Genomic DNA, 27,709 nt, shown 5'->3' with positions numbered 1-27,709 from the left:
GCACGGCTGCCCCTCGGTCCGCTTTCGAAACAGAACAAAGCCGCTCTGACACCTTCTCCTCGGCGCCCAAAGGGTGCGTTCCGGTGGGAAGTCCCACCCGCGCTCCTACCCTGCCTCTCCACAGAGCTCTCCGCCGCCCGCCCCCCGCCGGCGGCCCCAGCGCTCGCAGGGACCACCCCCGTCCCCCCCCGGAGCTAGGCGGTGGCTGCCGAGGGTCGGCGGCGCGGCCCCGCTGCTCCACCGCCCGTGGCAGCCCCACACACGAGCGGCCTCCGCGGCGGGCACGGATAAAGACGTGTCCTGTGGGTGCCCCTCCTGCGGGACAGACCCGCGATCTCCCTCCTCCTCTGGCGGCCCCGGTCTCTGTACGGCAGGAGCCCCCTAAGAGGGGTCGCGGGCAGCCGCAGACCCGGCGGAGCTCACAGCGGCCAGACACGCTTGTTCTCAGGAGGAAGCGGCGAGGTAAGTGGGCTTGAACGGTTCCAGTTGTGGAAAGGAAACTTGCCACAAAGTTTTTGTAAGTGAATGAACTTCCTTCCTAGCGGGACTGAAGTGAAAGCTAGTCCAAAACATTCCCAGGCAGATTGATTTAAACGGTGTTAAACAGCCTCCAGCATGGAAAAACAAACAAAGAGCTGCTTTTACCTGAGGAGCTGTTCCTCCTGCACCTCACACAGTCAGGCCTGACAGGTTTTGGCAGCGCTGTGAAGGGTAAACGTACTGACAAGGTCTCATTGTTCTGCTGCATCGTGCGTTGTCCATGCTGCGGACATCTCAGGGAGACGGTCATGTTTTACATCCTGCCAGAGAGGATATTCTCGTTTTGGCTCTGTCAAAATAGGACAGGGAGTAAAGTTTCAGGCACATTGGCCATCTTTGTTCCAGGATCAGTTAAGAAGAACTGGGCTAGGACAGTGCTCATGCAGAGGGACCATGCGTAGAGGAGAGTGGATGTGGATCAATACAGCAAAAAGAATTGTGCCTTGAAAGTAGTGTTTTAATCCATTCAATCCAAACATGTATGCTGCATTTAAACTAAGTCAGAATGGCTTGATTTTTGACCTCTGCACTCCAGAACTTAAGAGAACAGAAGTTTGTGAATCATCTACACACTGACTCTCAAAGTCACTTGAATGTTATGACCAGGACAGTGCTGACTGAGTTCACACTTCGCAAGATAAAAATGCTCTCAGATGTTATTCTATCAGTCCTGTTCCATTTGATGTAAAATGAAATGAACAAACAAACCCAACAAAGAGAACACAAAACCAACCAAACTACAAAAAACCCAAACAAACAAACAAAAAACTCAAATGTGGAATCATATCTAACTATAAATGTGAAAAACATGGTGGACTAAATTTAAAATAATACTTCAGTTACTTAAAAAGAACATCAATATTAGATTTAACCTTCTTGGCTGGTAATTCAGCCTTCAGCCCAGACAGTGGGTCCTCTGTTGTGGTACATGTTTTTGATCACTCATTTGCAGTTTTATCAAAGAACAGGACAGCCCTGGTTGGTTAACAGTAATGATGCCCAGTGCCCTCTAACACTTTTAGATTAGGCACCTCATACACTACCGAACCATTTCATTGCTACCCATTTTCCAATACACCCTCCTATGTATGGAGGATATCCACCTTCCTCTCTTTGCAGTGGACTGTGAGCCCTTTAGAAGTCTAGGAGCAAGATCTCTGGGCTGAATCCTAACACCTTTGCTTATCCTTCTTACAGAGAGTGCAAGCCATTTTGGTCCTTAGATGACCTATGCAGCCTTTTTTTCCTCTCCTTTTTGTCTCCCCTTCTTAAAAAAAAAGTGAAGTAACACATTCTTCACCTTTTACAGCATCACTGCCCTTTAGAGAAATCTGTTTTCACATGTGACCCCAGATCAACATCTGCAGAGTCACAACAGTAGGTACTGGTGGTACTGTAGGTACTGGTGGATTACATCAGCCTGATACTGTATTCAGAAATGTGTTACAATGATACAAGGAGCCCCAAACACTTCATTTCAGAACTCCACTGCCCACTTTGAGCTCACCAGTGTCCAATTAAATATATTATTAAATTGTAGCAAGAGAATTTTCCTGCTCAGGTGCTCCTGCTCTCCTCAGTCTTGTAAGATCACCGTCTGTAGGCCCTGCTGAATAGCAACAAACTTTTTTAAAATGAGCTCTAGATTTTGAAGCTTTACTGCAATACAGGGAATGTATTTTATATTGCTGCCATATGCATTTCTGCAGGTCTACTCACTGATTCCTGAGGAGCATCTTACTACATGTTCATAAAGAGGTCCTGATTTGGGGGAATTCTCATAGACATGCAGTAATATTCAGTGAGGCCCAAAAGACAGCTTTTTTGTTCGTAGTGAGTAGAGAGCATTCCAGTAGAACCACATTGTGTATACTTTCACATTTCTACATATTTCATTTTGACACTACACTATTTAATAGAGCTGCTATAAAATTATAATTCCCTGGGTAAAGAGAACCTGCTTCCCCAGCACATTTCAGAGCCTCAAGTGACTCTGTCTATTAAGATAATAACTTGATTTTTCCACTTACTGAAGAAAAGCACCTTTCTTGCTGAAATACAGTTTTTAGGAACACTTCACAGGTTCTAAATGCTCCAGTGCAAAAAAAAAAAAAAAAAAGAACACCCCCCTCCCCCAAAAAAAAAGGCTAAGGGAAAGTTGAGTGTAGAGATGCTTAGCATAAAAAGATTACATTTTCTGTGGTTCTACCACATTCCACAAGAGTATTTGCCACAGAAGAACTTGAACTGTGATTAACCCACGCATGCTTATAGTACTTCATACATTATTGTAGAGAAGTATCATCATGTTCCAGTTTCGGGACTTGATGATCTCAGTCCTTTAGACCAACCTCTTCAATAAAATGTTGAATAGTTTTGAGTTTCAAAGGCTGTATCTGTGAGATGCTCTTAAGCAAACCAGCTTTTAAAATGTATAGACTTCAGTATTAGGATTCTGGCACAAGGCAAGACACAAACACTTAATCCTGTCATATCACTGCTGTCTTTGGAGTGCCACTTCAGAGAGCGTTTTTGGGAGCTCAGGAGCCCCTGTTTATGCTTTAGCAAGTTGTAGAACTACAGCCTCCAACACTATCAGAGTAGATCAGTCCCTGACTGAACACAATTCCAGGGATTTTGGAGAATCTACCCTCAGCCAAGGACTAGGTAGATTTCAGGCTTAACAATCAGCATTCTGGTTAGGAGGTACAATAATATTCAATGGTTTTACAGATGCCAAAAGAAGCCAGTCAGTACTCACTTCAGAGTCTGTGAGCCCTACCTGTCTAAATAATAAGTGTTGACCTTCTGTAGGACCAAAATCTGAGTGTTCACTTCTCCCAGAAAAGTAGAAACAACCCACATTATAGGGACAGAATATCTTTCCCAGATTGTTCAGGCCCAGGCCCATATTCTACCAGCCCCATCACCAGTTTGCTGTTCCTGAATCAATAAAGTCCCGTGACCCGTCAGTTCTGCAGGTTAAACATCAGTACTTCAAAACCATAACCCTCCTCATCACAAACAAATCAAGTGAAAACCTTTCTACCTTTGCACACACCTCTGCTGCATCACAGGAAATGGGCAAACCCCTTCTGCTAGAGACAATCCTTTAATAGTTGCCACCTGCAAAAAACAAATTCCACTCCCACCTTCAGCTGGGCTCAGTTTTAAATTAGCCATGTGAGAATCACCTGTGTGAACTTTAGGCTCAGACATATCCCCAGCATCTTTTTTTTTTTTCTTTGCAGAGCAAACTGTTCTCCATGACTGGTTGTTCATTTTTCAGAAGTTTGGGGGTTTGTACAGCCTATTACAAGTTTTTCTAAGAAGAGTCAAATGTATGCTTCTTCCCATCCTTTCCCTGAGAGTAAAAAAAAAACATACTTTTGCGCATGAGACTGTACATAAAATTGTATATAACTGTACATGGAAGACTTTTAACATTCATCAGCAAAATACATCTATTTTGTTACAGAGTTGGGCCTTAGGGCCTTGTGTGTGCTCTCACAAACTTTACAATGTAGAGTTTCATCCAAGAAAAGGAGTACAGTTTTGTTCCACTGTTCAGTAAGAAAAAGCTGATTACTTCAGTGATTCATTAAGGCATGTTTTCTTTTAGTGAAAAACCCCAGACATTTAAAAATAAATACAGGTTTTATATTACAAAATATTGGATAACTATGGAATTTGAATGTAAAAAAAAATCAACAGTAACAACGTAACTAATTTCTGAAAAATTTTGCTTCACAAACATAATACAGTATTCAATGTATTTCCGGAAAAAGCTTGTTTATATCTTTCAGTTGGCCAGTGCATTACAGTGGAACAGCCTCTGGATAAGTTGCTGTCTCTGGAATCCCCAGCAATGACTTAGACCGAAGCCATGGGCCAGGGAGAAATACTATTTACAACCTAAAGATATCCCTATTCATTAACAGTTTATACCAAAAGGAATGAGCTTGAAGGGGCGAGAGCAAGAGAAACACTTTTGACTGGCCAGCAGCAACAGTTTCTGTGACACACAGGCTGTGAAAAACTTGCATTGAGACCCTGTACCAGAACAACACAGAGCTAAACCTCTGTTGCTGACAGGGCTCACAGGCTTCTCTGAAGGTAAAAAACTTGCCATTCCTACTCAGCCTGAGGATCTGGTGATGATGGATTGTAACTGTACTTGGAGAACTCTTGCAGGACCTGGGTTTAGTACTAGGGTAGAAAGCCATAGATTAAGAGATTTTGCCTTTCCCTATGTTTGGAGTCATGCCTCCAAACCCAGCAGTTTTTCACCTTAGGGATAGCTGGAAATGAGTTTCACTCTTACACATTTGTTGTGTAGAGATGTCCTAGATTTGGTCTGGTAGAATGTGCAGTGGGCATACTTATCACTTCCATTGTGAATTGGCTTGTGTGATATCACTGTCTGTCAAAAACTTACAGAGAAGTTTGTGGAATTGTTGTTTTTCTTGTATTCTTTCCTATTAGAGGTGGGTGAAGACAGACTACTAGGTAAGCAAACATTTCCACCCTTTGCAGGTTTGAAAAATATTTGAAAATGTCTGTCTTGTATCTATCTCAGAAACCAGGAGTAAATAGAAGTCAGGCTGCATATAATACACATATATAGACTGCATTAAATGAATAATAAGACAGCAAATTTCAGAGTAAATGTTTATTGGTTTATTAACATTGTTAATATTATCTATTGTTTCTGGATAGTGAGCATGGGTAAAGTATACCAATGTTATCTGAAAATGACTGACATTTTAGAGGTAGTAATGCTTACATCTTAATTAGTATTTTTTTTTGTTTGTTTTTCTAGGGTAAAACACTGGATTTTTGTTGAAAATTCCGCAAAACCAGTACTATCAGTAAAGATGTTGTACCTAATGAAAGGAGTTAAGTGGTACAGTCCTGTAAGTCAGATGGGCAAAGTAAGAGGAAGCTTGTTTAAAGCACACACATTAAAGAACATATTGGGCATCAATGAACAACAACTCAAAATGTCACGTGCATCATCTCAACTTAGTTCTGAAAAGGCAAACTCTTATAACTACGTCATTGTTGGAGCTGGATCAGCAGGGTGTGTATTAGCCAACAGACTGACAGAAGACCCTCTCAGTACTGTGCTCCTTTTGGAAGCAGGCCCTAAAGATACCCTTCTAGGCAGTAAAAGACTGATGTGGAAGATTCACATGCCTGCTGCATTAACATACAACCTCTGTGATGAGAAATATAACTGGTATTACCACACAGCACCCCAAAAGCACATGGACAACCGAGTGATGTACTGGCCCCGAGGGAGAGTGTGGGGTGGCTCCTCTTCCCTCAATGCTATGGTTTACATCCGAGGGCATGCAGAGGATTATAACAGATGGAACAGGGAAGGGGCTAAGGGATGGGACTATGAACATTGCCTGCCCTATTTTAAGAAGGCACAGACACATGAACTGGGGTCAAATCAGTACAGAGGTGGAAATGGACCCCTGCATGTGTCAAGAGGGAAAACAAACCATCCTCTTCATCAAGCATTCCTGGAGGCAACCCAGCAAGCTGGGTATCCCTTCACAGATGATATGAATGGCTATCAGCAAGAAGGATTTGGCTGGATGGACATGACTGTACATCAAGGTAAATCATAATGGGATCCATAAATAATTTCTGTTTCTGAGCCATCAGTGGTACTTCTGAAGTAATTTTGGAATATGGACATATAATCTGCACTGAATGCCATTTCGGTGTTTAGGTTACTACACAGCTATGGCACTCTGTGTTTGCATCCTGTTCATTTCACAGCAGCTTGCTGTCAGTCTAGTGTGTATTTCATTGAAAATTGCATTGGCAGGCAAGTCTTGATTCACAGTTAAACTATGTCACTGTGAAATACGTTATGTTAAAATCAAATCTTTCGCTATTATTTCAAATCACATTTGCTTCGAACTGATAAACTCTGTGAAGGCTGTCCCTCTGTAAACATCCTAAGGGTTATTGGCCAAAATCTGAAGAATACTGAGCATGACTATTGTGATGTTTAATGTAAATATACATTGTAGGTCAAAGATGGAGCACAGCTAGTGCTTATCTTCGCCCAGCCATATCACGCCCAAATTTGTCAGTTGCAGAGAAGACACTTGTAACAAAAATCTTGTTTCAAGGAACAAAATGCATTGGTGTTGAGTATGTGAAAAATGGGCAAACGAGAAAGGTAAGAGATTTTTATTTTCCAGTTGAAAGGTATGAGTCAAAGCAAAATTAATTTAAAAAACAAACAAGCAAACAAAACTTTTATTAAAAGTGGCACCAGTATATGATTCCTTGTCAGTTATTTTACAGTGGGTGATATTACAGTTGTATTGATTTAGAGATTAACTTCTCCATCATATTTCCATCTCTCAGTACTGAGGGGACAAGTCATAACTTGATGTTACACAAGAGTGTTGTGTAAGATGTCTGATTGGAACCTATGGTGCAATCATGCACTGCCTCAGCATATTGACTAGTGTTGACTGCAGTGCTGATGTTTCTGAAAAACAATTCTTAAAATCATGTTCTGGTGTAGGAAAATCTGTAAAAGCCAGATCTGAACTCTGAATGGCTCAAGGGATAAATAACGAGTCATTCACTTCTACTTTGCCATTATGTATCAAGATAGTAATGGGATGAAACATGGGATAGTAATGATGAAACATCATGATGAAACTTGCCTTGTGGTTTGTTGTGGAATGAGTATTTTTCAGTCTCAGTCCAACTTCCACTGAACATGTGATTGTGTGGAAGGAAGCTTGAATTGTCATTACAACTTAACTCTGTGGATAACCAGTTAATTTTATGCTTCTTTCAATCCATTGACTTTTGTAAGAGCTAAAACATCCTCACTTCCCTTAACAGCTGGTTACAGAGTGTGTAACTAGGATATTGCCTAAAAGGGCCTGCATGCTAATAACATGAGATACTTAGACATAAACAAGTATAAAACAACTAAAAAGTGTAATAATAATATCCTAGAGAGAGTAGAGTACAAATTTTGATGGTTTGAGTTCAATAAGTCTAATAAGACTCAGCAGATAAGTGTTCTGTGACTGAACACCTGCTAAAAGTTAAAATGCACTACAAATAAACTGTTCTTTCATTTTCTAATGCACAGAACAAATCTGTTGTTGTCTAAGTGGTTTGGTAATGATAATCATTTTAACAATGTAAAACAAAAGTTGCAGAACGTTTAATTGATTTCATGAGCTGTTAAATGTCTGTGAAAACAGTCTCTAATTGCTGTTCTTGTGCCATTATCGAGATTAACTTTGTTGAAGAAAGTCTTGGAAGCCTAATTACACATGATCAAAGACTCTGAGTATCAGAACATTTAATTGCAAAATTCTTTAATTCTTTAATTGCTATGAATTTTCATGCATATTAATATATGTATGAATTATACATAGTGAAAGAATGATATATATTTAGCATATATCAGACAAAGTACACCTTCAAAGTATTTCTCTTCCTTTATTTTCCCCCTACAGCATCACAATGGCAGGATTTCTCTTCTTTTACTTTCTGGAAAATTTTAGACCTGTCAGGATGGAAGAACTAATAATTTTATTACATTATGAACATCAAGATGAAACACTTGATTACATTAAAGAGTTTCTGTTTTTACAGTCCATTTTAGATAGGATCTCTTTTACGTCAAGAGATCTCCAAAATCTGATTCAAGCATGATTCAAAACCTATTCACCAGCCAGTGACTTGTTATTTCACTAGAGGTTGAGGTCCTAGAGAAGGATTCCAGTATTCCAGTAAGCTCTCTGACAAAAGTATGGAAGGTAGGCTGAACATTCCTACACTGTCTAAGTTCAGAATCAAGCAGAAAATAACATTTTAAAGGATAAAAATGTTTCAATGTTTCACAAATTAAATAACCCATACAAAAATATATCAAAGTCAGTTTTTCTCTTAGCATGTTAACTTTAAGCACCGTGAAAGACTGAGAATAACTACAGTGCTGACATTGCAGTGAGTTTAGACTGAACAAGCATCATTTGATTGGTACTTAAAACAAATTGGCTCCAGTTCTGTGTGTACCATAGAAAATGTAAGTAAGTTACATTTGTATAATATGCAAAATACAGATCTAAGTATTGATTCAACAGGCATAGATGTGCTCTGTATTAGTCTTATGATTATGATTATTGATATGATTAGACTATGTATTAATCTAATGATTGCCCATAGCAAAACAATAATAAACAAAAAAAGCAGCACTGGCCATCTGTGAGCAATATTAGATAAATAGTGTGAAAATAATTTATGAAACTTCTTCTTCCTGTTACTTCCTAGTTTTACTCCAGCAACAATCTCATTTACAACCATTCTGTATAGCTGAGGTGTCATTCAAAAAGGACAGAATTACTCCAAGCTAATATGCCTTCCGTGCTAATCTGTTAACTCTCCACCATACTATAGGAAAAACATACCACTTTTTAATGTTACTTTAGAAGCTAAATGTCTTGCCTAAAATAAAACCAAACCATTCTATGGAAGTGGAAAATGCAGATGAGCAATACCACACATGGAATCACAGAATCATAGAATTAAGGTTGGAAAAGACCTCCAAGATCAAGTCCAACCTTTGACCAAGTACCACCTTGCCTACTAAACTATACCATAAAGTGCCACATCTCCCTTTTTTTTGAACACTTCCTGGGATGTTGACTCCAGCACTTCCCTGGGGAGCCTGTATGTTTCCTTGAACCCTCATGGATTTTGCATGTAATGAGAAGAAGCTCAGGGGCATAATTGTGTTTGTCACCTATTTTGTCCTCACTGTGGCCACACTGATATATTAGAATTCAAGGATAAATGTTATGGGATTACTTTTGCAAATGTGTATTGCTTTAACATATTGGACTAGCTTAGAATTTGCATTAAATTGTTGCATGCTTTTTGCTTCTTCTGTGGTGTAGTTGTTCTTTCTTAAGGACAGATGAACGTAGAATTTTCTTTCTTATGTCCAAGAGTTACTATTCAGTTTGTAATCCCTAACTTCGTGTGACCAGGGAGGATGTAACACGTGTGTGTGTCTATGAGCCATCTCACTGGAATAAAAAGGGATAGCTTGAATATGGTTGGGTTCACCCACATCATCCTCTTTAAAAGAGTGAAAGGAAAAGGAGGAGGGTATCAATATTTTCTTACTCCACACAGTTTTAACTGTAAAAAGAACTAAGAGGGCTCGTTCTGATCCCAGATTAAAGAGGTGTGGCAACAGTGAAGAGGAAGACCCCGATACAAATGACATAAAGAAAGATTTTGGTATTACTAAATGAGAATATACTGAGGCAGAACTCCTGGAAAGATGATGTGCCAAAATACTTGCAGAGAAGGTTCTAGGAAAAGAACTATACAGCACAGAAAACCAAGTCAAAGGCAGAGGAATAGTTTAGCAGCTATATCATGACCTGCTCAGACCAAACTGTCTGATGAAAAGTGTGTCAGCAAAACAGAATTAGAGATACGCCTGCAGACAGTTTTCTCAGTAGTGCTGTAGTGATTGAGGGGCTTCTGAGAACTACAAGATAAAAACCCAAACATTAGTCTTGGTTGAATTAAGAAAATTAGCTCTTGAGAATTTTTGAGCTAGCATGTCTCTGAATTCAAGATCTCCCTTAGGAGTTTCAGTTTTAATTTACAAATGGTTACTGAAAAGGGAAGAGAAGCTTAACTGACTGATCCAAATGTCATAGGTACTTTTTTCCTGGCAAGTAGGACAGGAGTTTATTTGCAGCCGTAGTACTGACTGAGCTGAATGTTTATGTGCCATCCAATTTGAATGGATTGTAAAGCTGAGAATAAATACAGAAATGATCAAAGTGAAAGCTTGATTATTTCTCTCTGTGGAATCTTCTGGCAAGACAGGAACACATTTAGGATGAGGAAAATGTGAGGGAGGGGTGTCTAATCTGGATCAGAACAGCATATCCAAACAGAAGCTCTTGACGTTGCTTTCAGTCAGCTCAGGCTTAATAATCTTAGGGCTTTTGTGCTCATTTCCTTTTAGGTTTTTGCCAATAAGGAAGTTATTTTAAGTGGAGGTGCCATAAATTCTCCACAGCTGCTTATGTTATCTGGAATTGGAAATGCAGATGATCTAAAAAAACTGGGGATCCCTGTTGTTTGCCATCTTCCTGGTAATTGTTTTATTTGTTTTAACCTTTCATGTTCCTATGGATGCAATTCAATGACCTTTAAATAAAATGAATCATGAAATTCAGTTTTCTTTATATCAGATTGTGTGGACTGAAATGTGTTTGTTACAAATCAGTGGAAAGTTGCATTGATTTTATACAAATCACTGGAAACATGCATTGATTTTAGAACTGAACAACAAACTCCTACAAACTCCTACACTTTCTTCACTACATTTGATAGTAAAAATTCCTTTCTAAAGGCATACTTTAAGGTTAAGAGGCATACTTATCATTAAGGATTTTGAGTGAGTTTTGATCCACAACAGATTGTATAAACTCCCACTGTCATAAATACTCAAATACAGAAAGAATAACATGAGCTTTTCCTTAAAACTAAAAAAAGTTAGTACTGTACTAACTTTCTATTTTCATTCTAGTTATGCTATGTTTATGTAAAACCTTATTCTGACATGAGCAAAAGGCTGATATGACTCATGGTCTTGGTCTTAGTCACCACTGCCCTTGTAAGAGGTTAGTTTAGTTCCCATTTATGCTGTTTTCTGGTAGCCAATGTGGTGTGCAACTGTTCTGTATGAAATAACTTCCCCCCCTACCCTTTCTTCTCCCTCCTCCCCCTTTATTTTTCCCTTCAGGAGTAGGCCAGAACCTTCAAGATCATTTAGAAGTGTATGTCCAGCAAAAGTGCACCAAGCCTATTACTCTATATAGTGCACAAAAGCCACTTAACATGATGATGATTGGTCTGGAATGGCTTTGGAAATTTACAGGTATGAAACAAAGTATGCAATCATTCTACCCCTGATTGATTTAGAATTATTATAGCCTTTCATCCATGAATTTCGTAGGCTGGGAGCCTTGATATGTAATTTTTTTCACGCTCTGGAAAATAACTGGAACTTGCAAATGGACTTGAAATATGTTCTTCTAAATCAGAATATTTTAATGCTATTTTTAACATTCCTGTATCTCATTTTAAGAAAAAAATCTACATTTTAAAATCAGTGCTACTGAGAAAGCTATTGTTAAAAAAATGAAGAAAATATTCTACTTGAAATCCATGTAATGTCAATAAAAACGTATTGTTGAACTGAACTAATTTTTCTGTAAAATTGTCCCAGAAGAACAATTGTTTGTTGCTCTGATCAGAATCCTTTAGGCTTGCAAGTAAATCTGAGCTGTCTTTTGCTAAAAGGACAGTGCATTTTGCAGTAACTCAGCTGTAAGTTGTACCTCAAAAAGAATCTGTAAATACAATCCTTGATATCAGTAAAATAGTTTGGTCAAAGTTGAGGTCTTCACCACTTGCTGAATTATTCTGTTAGTATTTGACAACTTACACTGGGTATATGTGGCTTTTTACCACACAAGTAAATATTGACAGCTAACTTACAGTTTTAAACAGATGTGGGAATAACGTCATATGGGGCACATTGCAGGCACCTTTCCCTTCAGGGTGGGGACTGTGGATGGCTCTGCCTATTACATGTGACTGATGGGATAACTGTACTGCACATCAGGGAGTGTGCAGGGCAGGAATATCAGGATGCTGCAGTCGCTTCCCTCCACACCTGTGAGCCCTGGGACCAAATCTGCTTCTGGAGTTAGACCCTGGGTCTACCAGTTAGTGAGAGAACTGTAACATCCTGCTCTCAAACAAACAGGATTTCCAAAGTTATGCATATTTACATTTATCTAGTCAATTAAAAAGCAGATGGAAGTGATGCACATTGCTTAAATTACAAGCTGTTCGTAATGGATTCCTTCTACTTGATGCTGAATCTATAAATTATTCATAGTAGTGTTACTAAGGGTTAAAAAGAAGTGGATTTATTGCTCTTCTGAGGTCTTTTAATGGCATCTTCTATCTCATTTACACTCTCTAGGTGAGGGAGCCACTGCCCACTTAGAATCTGGTGGTTTTATCCGAAGTGAACCAGGGGTTCCTCACCCCGACATTCAGTTCCACTTTCTTCCTTCTCAGGTGATTGATCATGGTCGGGTTGCTTCCACAATGGAAGCTTACCAGGTGAGTTGAAGAATATGTTCCAATAATGTCTTGTATGAGCAAGGAGGCTTACACTCTATTGCAAATATTGATAGTTTGACTATATACTGAAAAATACTTTGTACAGTATAATATTAAAGGGTTGGCTTAACCTCCTACATTGGGGAAAACACCACAAGCTTGTCATTTGATATTGCTACCAAAATTATGTTACTTTTTATCTCTGGGAAAGTATGCAAGTATTGAATTGCTGTTTAAGGATTTGCACTAGTGAAGTGCCATCATGCTGTTGATTAGGATAACATTCTGGTAGATGCTGTTAAAAACTAAATCAAGTTGTTCCCTGTTCCACTGCAGTTTAGACAAAGGTTTAAGTCAAAATTTATAAGACCACACGCTTATTCATTGGCACAAATCCAAGCCCTATTTTAGACTGTGATCTTGATTCAAGTCTGTGCTAATTCTGGGGAACTGTCACTGAATATACATGTTTCTTTTTGCCATTCTCTTTTCTTCAGGGATGATAGTAATTTGGTCCAGCTGCTGATTGTATTAGAATGCTCTGCTACTACTAAATTGGAATGATTGTATTTTAAATCAAAAGAACAGCTGTGAGCGATATTTCCTTCCCCTTATGGAATACATTTACAAAAAATTTATGTAAAACAGGAAAGTGTTCAATGGTATTTTCCATTATCTCTTTTAACATTTATGTTTGCTGAATTTGTAAAGTCTGTCTAAATTGCAAAAAAAAAAATTCTCATACTGAATTTGGAACCTCACCTGGTGGGATTGTGTCACGAGTACAGCGCTGTTGTTGCAGGTCCACGTGGGACCCATGAGGAGCTCAAGTGTGGGCTGGCTGAAGCTGAAGAGTACAGACCCCAATGACCATCCTATCATTGAGCCCAATTATCTGTCAACAGGTAAATGCAGCCTCTCCTTGCCCTGATGTCAACTTACTTCTTACCTGTTTCAGTGGCAGATTTTTGTATCTACTCAGCACCATTTCAGAAGCATTGGTTGGTACATTGTTACTGATTTCTCATTTATAAAATCAACTAGTATTGAAAGAGGTGGTTGCCCAAAGCACCCTATAAACTAGAAAGAATTCCCTGGAAGGGATGCAGTCAGAATTCTCAATGTTTGCTGTGTCATGCTGTTCATTCCATCCCTCCTCTGCTTGGGAAGGAATGCATCTCATTTGCTTCTTTGTGCTGAGAATAATGGCCTTGGCTGGACAGTGGGTACAGCAAAATAAAGAGCAATTTTCTCATAGCTCACCTATTCCCTTTTGGGATTGTGCAATACAAGTGAGAGTTTTGCTCACAATGAATGTAAATATCTGTGACTTTGAAAAATATTCTGCTTTATTATGTCTTTCAGCAGGAAGTGAGAGACTTTCCCTCCAGCCTTTTTTCTTCTATGCTATTTTATCTGTTATGCATTCTGTATGTATTGCTAAACAAAAGGTCCACTTACAATTTTCTTATTTTTTCTCTGCACAGAAAGAGATATTTGGGAATTCCGCCAGTGTGTCAAATTGACCAGAGAGATCTTTGCTCAGAAAGCTTTGGAAAAATTTTGTGGGCCTGAAATTCAACCGGGAAGCCACGTTCAGTCTGACAAAGAAATAGATGCTTTCATAAGGCAGAAGGCTGATAGTGCTTATCATCCTTCCTGCACCTGCAAAATGGGTCTGCCTTCAGACAGCACTGCTGTAGTTGATCCCCAAACAAAAGTCATTGGTGTTGAAAACTTGAGAGTCGTCGATGCTTCAATAATGCCCAGTGTTGTCAGTGGAAATCTGAATGCCCCAACGATCATGATAGCAGAGAAAGCTGCAGATATAATTAAGGGCCTCCCGTCACTTCAGGAGAAAAACATTCCTGTATATAAACCCAAAACCTTGGAATCACAGAGATAAAGGAATATTCTCGTCCTTTCACATCTTTTGCTACTTAGGCTTTGATCAGCATATGGGGTCTCATACTGAACATGCCAACATGATAAATATCCCACAAAACAACATATCCTAATAAAATAACTATTAATTTGAACTCTTTTTTTATTATTAGACTACCTGCCTTTTTTTTTTAATGAGCTGGCTTAAGTTGCTTATTTTAGAATTACAGAATCATAGAATATGCTGAGTGGAAAGGACCCATCAGGACCATTGAGTCCAACTTCTGACCCTGTGCAGGCCACCCCAAGAATCACAAGTTAAGTTAAATATGACCTCCTGTGGTAAATTCAAACTTTTTGTTGAAGAGAAGCTGTTTCTAAATGAGAGGTGTGCACATGAGCCAGAAATACTGTGCAATTGCATGAGTAATGGAAGATATTAATGTGCTATTTTGAAAATCATTATGGTCTGCCTCGTTATTTAAAGGAAGAGTTTTAACTGCTGTGAGAATATTACCCAGGCTAACAGCTAGTCAGTTATCCCCACATCCTGCAAGGAATGGTTAAGTAAACATAAGCATTTAGGCAATTTCATATTCACAAGCCAAAGTAGTTTGTATCAGAATTCATAGCAAAGAGAGGAACCTGCTCAGAGTTTGTTAAATGTTGTGTCTATGAGAGGTTTACAAATTCACACTGAAGGTGAGATTTCATTATACTCAGCAGTCTTAACTGTACAGTATTCAGGAAGAAGACATACATTGCATACATCAGAAGTTCATTTTTTAAAAAAATACAGAGCTGGAGCTAATATTTATAAAAATGTAACAGAAAACTGGAATTTCTCCTTGGTTTTTTGTGTTTGTTTTTTTCTTTTTTTTTTCACAAGATGCTTAGTAGAATTCTGTTCACAATTTAAGCTGATTTAGTTGGACCACTTTATCATTTGGCACAGTAAGAGATCTGCACTTCCTGTAACATCCTTAAAGTTACTGGTCTTAGCTCCAAGATGATTGTTTGCAAAAGATATTTCTCAACACATATTGTGAATAGTGCCTTGCTATTAATCAAATTTAATTTAAAAAATTACAGCCAAACTACATTTGAAATGAAATGTTATTCAAAATAACAGCATAAGCTGATAATATGGGAAGAGATCTTTTTAAATTAGAAGACACGTATTTTAGTCAGTGAATCCATTTTAGTTAGGACTTAAATCTTAATTTTATTATCTTCGAATGTGTAAATTAAGCTACATGATCTTTCATGGCTGTTTTCTGTGTCAATCTAACTTCCAGGTACTGATTTTTAAAAAAACAAACCTAAGGGAACAACTTATTGAATGAAATTGAATCCATTGATTAGTTTGGATTTATTAAGTATTGAAAAATAACTTCTGAGTAAGCAGCTGTCAAATTATAAAGTAAAAGCCTCTGTAGCCTAAGTTTGGTGGCAAACACAATAAACTTTTTCAGAAAAAAAAATGGAATTTGACACCATTTGAACAGATTGTAAAAAACCTTGCTGACTCAGACATTGGCTACAGGGACAACTGCAGATGTTTAAGGCAGATATTTGTACCTGGTGCTGCTCGCTGTAAGGCAGTGATTGGAAGCCCTGCTGTTAACTGAGGGAAAGGACTTGATTCACTTGAATGTCTGCATAAAGACAAACAAAACCACTGAAAATGGAAGATGACGACGGTGAACTCTGCTCCAAAAAGAGGCAGGTAAACCTTCTCTATGTATGTGATGCCTTCTTTTGAAATGAGGGGAAGAACAGGAATATTTCAAGTCATAGGTGATTGATTAGCTGAAAGACGCGATTGATCTGATGCTAATGTGTGTTTGGGAGAAGCAGGGACTGCTATTCTGTACCTTTTAATGGCAAATCATTTTTATTCAGCACCTGTGCTTCCGAGATTTTCCTTTAAAGGTATTCAGTAAGTGTCTTAGTGTCATTTGGAACACAATTAGCACACTCAGAGTAATATAAACAGGTGTGACTTACCACAGTCCTGTGCAGTTGAGAGGGGAAGCAATTTGGCAAGATGGAAAGCTGAAGTTCCTGCATTTGCAGATTTACAACAGGGGGTTCCACTCTAGGCATGCAAAATGGGAATTGTTATTATGCAACTGCAGAGGATTAACTAGCCACTGGCTTACATAACTGAACACACACAGACCCATCCTCTGCCATTATGTCAAGCCCTAAAAATATGAGTAAATAGCAAGGTATCCATGCCAAACTGTGTGTGTCTTAGTTCAGGTACACATCCCTGCACTGAGTAATCAAATAAACAGGCATTTCTTCTGAAACATAATCTCTTCTTGCACCCATAGACACCTTGCAGATTCCTCCCTTTCTAAACACTTAGATATTTTCATTGCTGTGAACTGCAGTTGCTTTACTAATTCCAGCCTCACTGCTGTAGAACACTGAGGCTCCTTCATGACATTCCTCTGACGCAGTGCTAGAGAAATGGCTGAGAGGTTTTGTTGCTCTGGAGAAATCTTTAGGTAACACCAATCTTACCATTAGTTTCTCTTGCTGATATATGGCTGCTGATATTGAATTACTGGTAAAATTGTTCTGACTTCTAGCAGTCAAGTCACACTTAGAACATGTCCAAGATATTCTAACATGCCCTGGGAGCACTGGTAGTCTGCTAGCTAAAATTAACCATCTTTTACACCTTATTGAATTGCAGAACACAGGCTGATAATTCCAGAGTTTTACTTATTTAACAGGATAATATAGTGTGATTATTGCCACTTCTACCGAGACATTAATTTTTCTATACATATTATATATATATATACATATATGTTGTATATATACATATACAATTTTTCTATTTATGTATTCAAAACCAGTTAACTGTAAAAGCTGTTTGATGTAAGAATTTGGAAGTTACTAGACCTGCCAGCACGGCTCGAACCAGCAGCGGTTCTACAAGTGAGAACATCAGCATTTCCATGGGAATACCTTGCTGCAGATGCTTCAGACAGTTGGAGGTCTGACCAAAACTACATCTTTTGTACACACATTTCAGTTCAAGTTCCTTTAGTATGACAAGTGCTTTTAAAACCAGCAGAAAATAGCAGTATTTGTAAACCTGCATTATATTTAATTTAGGTAAGGTTTTGTACACCAGAACTTCTGATGTTTCAGCAACTTAAAATCCTTTCCAAGTGTCTGATTTCAGTTAATCTGCAACCGAATGAGGTAGCTATATAAATACTGGATAACTGTAAACTGGGCTTGGAATATGCATTTTCTATACAATAAACATTAATTTTTTAAGGAATAATTAAAGAATCTATACTTTTTATATTATAGTTAAAATGAAGAGTTATTGTAGAGAGAACACATGATATCTTATCACAGTATTGTAACTTCAGTCTCAATTCTTCTGTCATCCAAGCTCCAAAAAAACCTCCAGTGTTCAAATATGAATATAATTTGTAGATTCACTTTTCAGTGAATTTACTTCAGTGTAAAAGACTTCACAATGTCTAATTCTTTGCTAATGTTTTCTGTCATTACAAATACATATAAACCAATTTGGAGACTTAAAATATGCTCTAATTGTTGAAAGAACTTCTAGTTTTATTGCATTGTATAATTAATATGATTGGCAGTATTTTAAGGGTGCCAATTACCATATAAGTGTGCATATATTGATTACTTTTTTCCATGGACTTCTGTAGTAAAATTGAACAGGTATTCTACATATCCATACATATGTTCTCCCTTAAACCATTAACTACACAGAACATGGTTTGAAACTAAATTTCCTTCCTTGTTTTTTTTTTGCAAACAGTTTTCTCATAAAATAGCTTATCTGCCCTAAAGAGTCTCTCATCAAAACTATTAAATGCTAAGGACTAACAGCAAGAAAATACAGTGAGGTATATTGTTTTCTGTTTCCTTGGACAAGTCATTAATTAAAAAAAAACATCTTTCAGTTTATTCTGCCAAATCTGATGCGCTATCAGAGGTCCCTGCTCAACAAAATAAAAGTCTGGGGATTTTTTTTTTTTAATGTTTAACTTCTGTTGCCTTAAAGGTGGTTTTCAGAAGTGGGTATACCACAGTAGGTGGAACTTCGAAAACTCCTCATTGTTATTTCACCAGATACCAAATCTAGAAAGCTCCATTTTGGCTTCCTGGAGTTTTTTTTCTGTAAGCTGGGAAAATGCAACAAGTGACTATAGCTGGGTAACCTACACAAGCACTTCCCTGCAGACAGCATGAAAAATATTGATGTTTTAGAGGATTAAAATAAAATTTCCCTAATTTTTTCCATAGATCTGTATCTAGGGAAGTAATAATCCCTTTTTTATATGAATACTCTAGTTGCTTTTTTTTCTTTCTGGTTAACAACAACCATTCAGAAAAGATGTGCATGCTCTGATACTATAGACTGATACTATATTCCACACATCCTCTTCCATTCTTCAAACAATGCAAACAGAATTTAACCATTGGAGCCTCTTGGTGAAAAAAATATTAGTAAAAGGACACCCAAGTATAATAAAATTATTACACAGTTTTATTTTGAAGAACATTTTGCATTTGTTTTAATACAAAATGATGTAGGTCAAGAAATAATTTACAAACCTTTAAGTTCTTATCCTGGCATTTGAAATAAGAATGATTTCAGAGGAAGTCTGTAAGCTATTCATAGGAAACTGTCATTATGTACAAAATGCTTATTGACATGTTTTAAACATCACATTTGTAAAAATGTGAACTGGATTGCTATCTAGCATATGAACTACAGGTAAAACCTGATAAGAGAACTTGTTAGAACAAGTCATTGTTATCCAGTGCTAACAAAATAGACAGTAGCTTTCAGTGTGTTTTAATTATCCTCCAAGGTCATTTCAGCCTCAAAGTCATTTCAGGGTTTTACTGCATTGTGAACAATATTGAAGCCCTCTCTTGATTGCATAAAAATAAATCTTTGAAATAGTACACACGGAACAACAGAAGGGTAGAGGCAATAAAATAGTATACAAGGTTTTTGGTTCTGTGTAGAATCATTTTATCATATTTCTTTTCTTTATGAGCAGACAATGTAGTATTGAAGTAAAGCATTTTAATTTCCCTGTGAAGTATTTTCTGCCCAAGATGCTTACTGTGTCAAATTAGGGTATGTAAGTATTACACTTAGTCAAAACTAATTGTCTCATGATCATACCTTGGCAGAACTTGCCAAGTTGTTAATTTTTTTTGCATGGGATTAATACAAAAATAAAATTAGAGCTTACTTTTCAGTCAAAAAAGTTGAAATAACTTTAAATCTTTTACCTTTCCAAGTATAAGACTGTAAGTAGTCAATGGTGCATCCCTTATGCAGAGAGATTCTTTTGACTCAATTATTAAAAAAAAAAAATCTGTTCTGTTGCCAAGTTCAAACTTGACACTTTATCCCAAAAAGAGATTTACACTGAGAGGTGGCTCTATTTAAATATTTATGCTAAAGATCTATATATTCCAAGTAAAAATACTTCTATCTAGAATTCTGTGGAGAGTTACAATAATTAGGGTCCATAAATATTGCTGCAGTTCAATTACGGTACAATAATTACAAAATATAGAACATCTCTTTACAAATACAAATCATTGTATGTTACAATTAATTTACAATATTTTCTACTATATAATTTTTAGCAAACTATCTTATCTAATTCTACTATAACCTGGTTGCAAGTGCATTAGTAAGAATGCAATTATTCCAGTATATTTTGCCCTTAACGTGATAGTCATAAAACAGACTATCTGAATGATATTTTCCTATGTAAACTGATGTTACATATGACAGATTATTCTTCTATATAACTTCTTTTTCCAAAGATCTCTAACAGGTAGAGCATGACAAACTGCATTTTAGAACAGCATTAAGAAAAGAAATCAGGAGGCAAGTTTGAAAACAATGTTAGAATGGATATGCAACGGGTAGCTGATATGCTATTGAGCACTGAGGTAATGACATTATTTGTTGTCATCACTCATCTCATGTTGCTGTTTCCTGCACAATTTTGTGCCAGACCTATACAGACATTTTCACTGACAAAATCCTGCTCTACTATGAAGGACAGCAGCACAAGGTTGAAAGACAGGCAAGATATTACACCTCAGAATCCTGCTCTAGCCCTCAAAAAACTGATTGTCACAATCTGCTTGGTTTCAAAATAACCTTATTCCTACAGAGGAACTGAAGGCTCTGCGGGAGGAGACTTGACAAACTGCAGCTCTGATCACATTTCGGCAACCTGGAGATAAAAAATTTATTAGTTATGGCTTCCTTGAGGTGTGACATCACTCGTACAAAACTTTGATTGGTTATTCACTCCAGCTAGTGCCTAGCATCTTTAAACTATGAGGCACTTTTTCTGTTATTAGAATCATTTTCCTTGCTAAATACTATAAACTTGTAATGCATATCATTTCATCAGCTAAGTCTTCTTCATATCGTCCCGTTTCCGGTTCTTCATCGCTGTAGCCAGGACCAAAATCTTGAAGTTCATAATCTTGTCTGCTTAAAATTGGAAACATATCCCCATTGGTCCCATTGCTAATATTTCCATTGAGAAGATTACTTGCTGCACTTTCCATCTCATCAATAGTCATGTCACATGCATCAGCAATCTCGTGTTTCGTAGCAGAAACAAATTTCGGGTCCTTTGCATACCTTCCTAGGCCTTCGGATATAAGTACCTGGCAGATGAAGGGGAGAGAGTGAGATACACAGTGGAATCAGAGAAGAACAGACAGACCATAACAAAGTTTCTTGTTTGTGGAAAACACTAGAAGCCCCACACTGAATCACTACAGCAACCCCCAACAAAACTGCCTGTGTAAAGAACAATTAAATCACCCTTTGAGGTATGTGATAGTGCAACTGATTCTGACACTTCTCTTTAGAAATTTGGTGTTAGTCTTTGATAAACATGAATCATCAGGCTGGTACAGTTAATATATCTCAGATGGTGCAGTTAGAACAACTGCCCAAAATACAGATTTTTGCATGTTCTCAGTACTTTAAAGTTCATGGAAAAAAGATGTTGAATTCCCATGTGCTAAAACAAGTAACAAAATGTATTGTTTAGCTCATAGCAATGGAAAGGAAGTGACAGATAGAAGCAACAACAGTAACTGTGATTCAGAAATGCTGTACACTCTTTATCTTCACATCTTTTTTAATATTAAAGGAAATTCCTAACATTCTTTAGTACACCTACAAATCAATCCTTGTACTTGTTATTCATTCCTCTGCACTTAGCACACTGATTCCTCTGCACTTAGCACACTGATTCATAGAGTTTTTGATGTTTTATTCAGATTATTGCAAAAATGGTGATATATTTCTACAGAAACAATGAAGAAAACAGGCATATGCATCATCTCTTTCTTATTGCCCATGTGGAGGGATACTTCAGAACTGATCCTCATCTAGAAAACTTAGATTTCAAAATGTTGAAATATCTTCAGTTCTCAGATTACTACCTCACTGATGTTAAGATTTGGATTCAGCAGAAATCCTTTACTATACAACTCAAAAAGTTCCACTCTTTACTTAAAGCCAGCTGGGGGCTACGAAACTGAAAATACCACATTTTCAGAGAGCTACTGTGAACCAAATGATATGCTTTTTAAAGTCAACACAAAAACTGAACTGACAGACTCTCCTGGCCACTTCAGAGGTTCCTGCAATACTCACCGCTTCTACCAGACTGTCCGCACTCCTCTGCTTGTCACTGTGTTTATGCCTAAAGTCATTGGGGACAGTCAAATTGGCTGGTGTAAATGTCCGGTAGGAAATGTCAGGGTCATCCGTGTACCAAGAGCTCCTGTGCAGGGAAGGCAGGCTGCCATTCATGTGCTCTGTGGAATCAGCCCTGTCCACCTGGATCAGAGGGGTGTAGTACGGAGTGCGGTCCCTGTTGGGAGGGGTGGCAGGTGGGGTAGCCCAGGAACGCGTTGAACGGCTTGGTGAGTGTTTATGAGCTTTGCTGGAATCCAGACCTGCGACAGCCATGACCTGGTAAGGGGACGAATGTGAGAAGTTAGTGATTTCAAGTGCTCAGTCATACCCATTTCTCACTTCAGCATTTGGTTCAATTTTTCAGGCAGCAGCTTTGCAAAATTAACATTTTCTGATGTGTACTGTAGAACAGCACTGAAATTGGTACACTGACAGGATAAAGTGGTATTTTTTTCCATTTTATGCATATCACAAAATCTCTTTGCTTATGCAATATATTCAAGGAAGCAAAGTAGAGAAACATTCCTTCTGTCCTGCAGGAACAGGATAGGAAGCTGTCAGCATTATCCAAGCCAGGCACTGAGCCCCAGAAGATGTGTAAGTGGTACTTGCAAATTCTCACACATATGGAGTTGACTAACCATATAGGCAAAGGTTAATAAACAGCTGCTGTACCATGCAGTCCTGGTCAGAATTCTTTAGGGCATCCCCAGTCTTTGTGGGTGCTTCAAAAGTCAAAGGGGCAAGCTCCTCATTCTCAATGTTTTGTACAAGGTCAGTGTTCTACTACAAGCCTACACTTGGCCTAGAAGTCACTCACAGCAAACACTACAATACAATAGTATTGTTTCAAACAACAGTGAAAGTCAGAAGTACAATATAGAAGCTGGAAAGACCTAATTTATTATTAGTTAACTAAGAGTTTGTGTTTACCTGCTGTTGCATTAAATGAAGTGGTAAAGCAGTGCGATGGTGAAAATTAGGAGAGAGTGGTATCTCATCTTGGCTACTTTGTCGGCGGAGGCATTCAAAGTTAAAGGAAGATCTTCTGTGTGCTACAGGGAAACCACAATTCATTAGGAACATAAAATATTTTTACTCAAAGTTTATTATTTCTAGAATTCCACTGTGAGTCAACTATTACACAAACAAAAACAGATCCCCCAGTAAGAAACAACTTGTGCTAACAGAAGCAAGCAGCTGGTTACAAGATACAGGATAGATTCATCAAATGAGCTAAAGCAGTCTCAGGTAGAAATCATACAAGCAGCCTAACATAGAATTTGAGGCAGCTGTTTCACAGAACAAGCTTTTGTGATGCACCTAACTGGTTCAGACACCCAACTGCAGAGTTCTGCCGTAAACTGCTGTGAGTTTTTTCTTTCTTCCCCATCGTTTCAAACTCCTGATTCTAATGAACCAGATTTCCCAAAGCAGATACCAAATCCCCAGTTCCTTGGAAGCCATGTGCAATATGAAAAGTCATATCCAAGTCAAAGTTGACTCATGTTCTCAATTCCTACTATTTATTCTGTTACTCAGGACAACGACCAGCCCTGGTCTCAGCTGTCACGTACAATGTAATTCATGTGAATGCTAAAAAGGAAAAAGTAGAAATTTGAATTCATGTGGAAATGTTTCAGCTGGTTTTGGTGAAAACGTGCAGAACACTGGGAAGTTTCAGTGTGAAGAAAGCCTGGATGCTGAACAGCAGCTGAAATCCAGATACATCCTCACAGCTGCAAGCATCATAGTGGAAAACTGGAAAGAACCTGACTGTACCAAGAAATGATACAAAACTGTGCTCTCTTGAGACTAATTGAAACTATTCTTGGTATCGTTTTTCCAACACCAAGAATTTTGTGAACAACAGACTTAAGTGCCATAGAGACTTAATGCTGGATACTAACAATCAAGGTTCTTTAAAGAGCTATTGGCCTAAAACAAGCACCTGCAGGAGGTGATTCAGTCCACTTAATGCAAATTTTGTCTCTTTCCATTGTCTGTATGGTAAATTCAAATACAGGAATGTAAGCCTTAGCTCCTGATCCTAACATGCTAAATGTCCCAATAGCAAAACAAATAAAAAGCAATCCAAAAAGTCCCCTCATCCAAAACAAGACTCTTCTTTGCACATGCTTCTCTGCAGAAAAGCATCTGTAGGAACAACTTAACCATTTCTCAGTACACTTCTGGAAACTGCTCAAACACTTTGGTGGTGATTTTGGTATAAAAACATCTCTAAAGCTTGACATGGAGCTCAATTCACTGCAGCTCTCAGCCAAGGGTTACGTCAATGTGGACTGAATCCAGATGCCAGCAGAAACTGTTTAGTGCAATGCTGCAGATCCCTTTTTTATTTTCTTTCTTTTTTTATGCAAGGACATTCTCCTCAGCCCAAAGAGGCCATACCCTAGTTAAAAATAATAGGTTTGAGCTTGTTTTAAAATCTGCTCAGATAACAAGCCCCTAAAATTTCTCAAATGTGTTCCTGAATATTAAATAAATGGTTATGACAGGAGGCCTGACCATGTTCTTCTTATGCTGGTGAGTCAAAGGACTTCTTATGCAACTTAGATCAGAACTAGGTCCTCTTATCCTAGGATATCAAATACCCTCTTATCTAGTACATTTATCTAATCTCCTGTAGGAGAGATAAAAAGTGAAACTTCCTCTAAAGAAATGTCTGCCCAACACCATCATTAAAACCTTATCAGAAAAGTTACATGAATGCCAAAGACTGCAGTTAGAGGAAACCTTCAACCCTTCCCTCACAACAGTTTCAAGGGCAGACCCAAGAGAATTTTTATGAGGTTGCTCTCTTGCATCTATTTCGTTGTCTTAAAATTCCTCTGCTATCATAAAATCTTGTTGGAAGATGTACAGGGGTCTCCTTTCACAGTCTCTCCTTTGTCTGAAGTCTTTTCCTTCTGCTACTGGAAGACAACTACCAGCTTTCTGGACATTTCACTACTGTTCATCTGAGTTATTTACTCTTTACAGTACCAGACTCATTCTTTTTGCTTTTTCATCTGTGCCCCTTAAGGTCAGAATGCCAAGAAGCAAAGAGCATTACCAGTCTTTTCATAAGGAGTTGAGTGCCAAAACTGTGGATCCAACACTGACAGTATTGCTGAAGAATGCTACCTTTATTATATGATAACATATTTTGCTGCTGCCCTTTACTACAGCTTTCTGTATCTTTGAACAGTCTGGGACTGTGCCTCAGATATACAATGATCTCACCACACTTGTCTCTGAGACACTGTTAGTTTTTAAATCTATACCTGCATTTCCTTTAAGGTGTCTGAAACGGGAAAGGACTGAAACTCATTTTCCCACTCACGGGGTCCTTGCAGTCATCCTTCCATGGACAACTGGACTGTGGCTCTGGCTCCTACCATCATCAGAATGGAAGACAACTCTCCACCTCAGAACAAATAAAATGTGGAGACTTCTAGAAACAATCCTGCATTGTCTTGCCTGGATGGCACTGGTTAGATGCATCACGCAGAGACATGTGACAGACCTGGCTGTGCAGCCCACACTGTGTAAGAGTGTCCGTAGGGACAATACGGGGGTGCACAGGGCTGAGTGTTGTTTCTCCTGCACCAACAAAGAGCCCTAAAAAGAGGTTTCTTTTGCACTTTTGTACTTTCTCTCTACGAAGTGTCAGAGGTCAAAGAACAAAAGTCCAAGAGTTTTGAGTCTATGTCTAGTTTCAGCAGAGGATTAGCATTGCTGATTTCTGCAGCATGGCCTGGAACATACAAAGAGAGAATGACAAGATGAGAAGCATGAGAGCTTGCAGAAATGCAGATAAAGTAATATTGTTCTTGAGATAAGGAGAAGCCAAGGGAAAGATCTAAGGAAGAGAATAAATGAAAATTAAAGAAATAGGTTAACATATCTGTTGACAATGTTAACTCAATCTATAAACTGAAACATTTTCTCCCTCAGAAGAAACACAGAATATTAAGCATTTTTCCCAAGATGACAGAATAAAATACCAGTGTGAATCTGAAATAAGGTGCTTAGCTCAGCATAACACTTATTTTTCACAGCAACTTGTGAAGCATGTTAAAAAACTAAAGGCACTTCAAAAGTGAGGAAAGCAAAAGCCAAAACAAAGCTCACTCTAGGTTCTCTCTTCCCTGAAAATTATCCTAGAATCACTAGAGAGACTGGCACTGACTGACAGCAGTGTCACACATCTGTAGGTGTGAGTAAAGGGCACATGGATTGAAACCCCCTGCTCAAAGTTTCAAAGCAAACTACTGCTGCATCCCACCTTGCTCTTTCTTCATTTATCAAATCAAGTTAAAACTAGTAATGACATTGGTTATTTTTATATTATTGGATGAGTGAGGTGAGAAATACTAGAAAGACTGACTTGTAAGCTACGATCTACAGATTCTCTGGCCAGTCTCTCAGGATGGATAAATATTTCTGCCATACACAACATTGCACTGGCAAAAGTAATCAAGAAATGTCACATTTGAAATCCAAGCTGAAAACAAGCCTTTTTAAACCGGAACATGTCTGAATGCATTTAAAGAATTCTAGATTTGCAAACAAATTATTCTTAATGTACTTACGTGGTGGTGTTGGAGGTAGCAGCCGTCTCCTAGGAGATCTTTTTGTATCATAGCAGATCTGTGAATCATCTTCCTCAAAAAAACCATGTGGGTGATGGTAACCTTTTGGTCTCTCAAAATCTGAGTCATGGCAGTGATATCTACAGTGGTAATCATATATATGCCTGCATTTAAAATAAAATACAGAAAATGTTATTTTAGTGAGTATCTGTAAATTGATCTATTAGTTTTCTTCTAGAAGATTTTCAAGTCTATTCTTTCTCCAGCAAGAAAATTAAATACTATGTTATATAATTGCACCAGTCAGTTTTAAAATCCAGTTTCTGTAGGATTTTGAGATAGTAGGTATATACCTTTGTACTACTACAGTTACACAGTCAGTTCTCAGGTGAAATTTTTATCAAATTATATTTTCAATCAATTTCTTCTTACCAGTACAGGCTCAAATGTAAGACCTCAGTTGCACACTGCTCAAAAAAATAAAATAAATCCTCTGTTCTACTGCTGCCATCCTGTCTTATGAAGCCTGAGTAATGTGTGGGAGCACAGATTCTCAGAGAACGGATTTAAGCCTTTTACAGTCTGGATACTTGTCATTTAAAATCACATCTTGGAAGGGTGTTATTTGACTCTATCATATAAAAAAAATTAGTGACCTGAGAATTCCGCAAAATTTAGC

General features: G+C 38.1%; 2 protein-coding genes across 13 annotated transcripts in view; one reads left to right on the top strand and one right to left on the bottom strand.

Annotated features, from left to right (window-relative positions):
- The first annotated feature begins 232 nt into the window (after positions 1-232).
- On the top strand, positions 233-14,825 carry CHDH (choline dehydrogenase). Its single transcript, XM_027640436.1, has 8 exons — positions 233-462; positions 5,363-6,171; positions 6,594-6,745; positions 10,595-10,724; positions 11,378-11,512; positions 12,629-12,771; positions 13,574-13,676; positions 14,259-14,825. The coding sequence occupies exons 2-8, from the start codon at positions 5,418-5,420 to the stop codon at positions 14,675-14,677; spliced, it is 1,836 nt and encodes a 611-aa protein (XP_027496237.1). The 5' UTR covers positions 233-462; positions 5,363-5,417; the 3' UTR covers positions 14,678-14,825.
- A 4,365-nt stretch (positions 14,826-19,190) lies between these two features.
- CACNA1D (calcium voltage-gated channel subunit alpha1 D) overlaps positions 19,191-27,709 on the bottom strand; it is a 173,098-nt gene continuing 164,579 nt past the window's right edge. For all 12 annotated transcript variants that reach the window (XM_027640415.1, XM_027640418.1, XM_027640426.1 and 9 more), the window contains 4 exons: positions 27,031-27,200; positions 23,366-23,487; positions 22,388-22,708; positions 19,191-21,384 (listed from right to left, as the gene is read on the bottom strand). In XM_027640415.1, the coding sequence (XP_027496216.1) occupies positions 21,091-21,384; positions 22,388-22,708; positions 23,366-23,487; positions 27,031-27,200 (907 nt within the window). In that variant the 3' untranslated portion in view covers positions 19,191-21,090. The remainder of the gene's footprint in view (positions 21,385-22,387; positions 22,709-23,365; positions 23,488-27,030; positions 27,201-27,709) is intronic.

This window comes from Corapipo altera, unplaced genomic scaffold (genome assembly GCF_003945725.1).
Source record: "Corapipo altera isolate COAL_440 unplaced genomic scaffold, ASM394572v1 55, whole genome shotgun sequence".
NCBI lineage: Eukaryota > Metazoa > Chordata > Aves > Passeriformes > Pipridae > Corapipo > Corapipo altera.
The sequence above is the reverse complement of the archived record's forward strand: the minus strand, read 5'-3'. Positions and strand labels throughout refer to the sequence as shown.

What these genes read in the sequence shown, in the direction of transcription:
- CHDH (XM_027640436.1), top strand. Translation starts at nt 5,418, where the DNA reads ATGTTGTACCTAATGAAAGGAGTTAAGTGGTACAGTCCTGTAAGTCAG. An exon ending in TGTTGTTTGCCATCTTCCTG is followed by an intron (nt 10,725 to 11,377) that starts GTAATTGTTTTA and finishes TTTTCCCTTCAG; the next exon opens with GAGTAGGCCAGAACCTTCAA. An exon ending in ATGGCTTTGGAAATTTACAG is followed by an intron (nt 11,513 to 12,628) that starts GTATGAAACAAA and finishes TACACTCTCTAG; the next exon opens with GTGAGGGAGCCACTGCCCAC.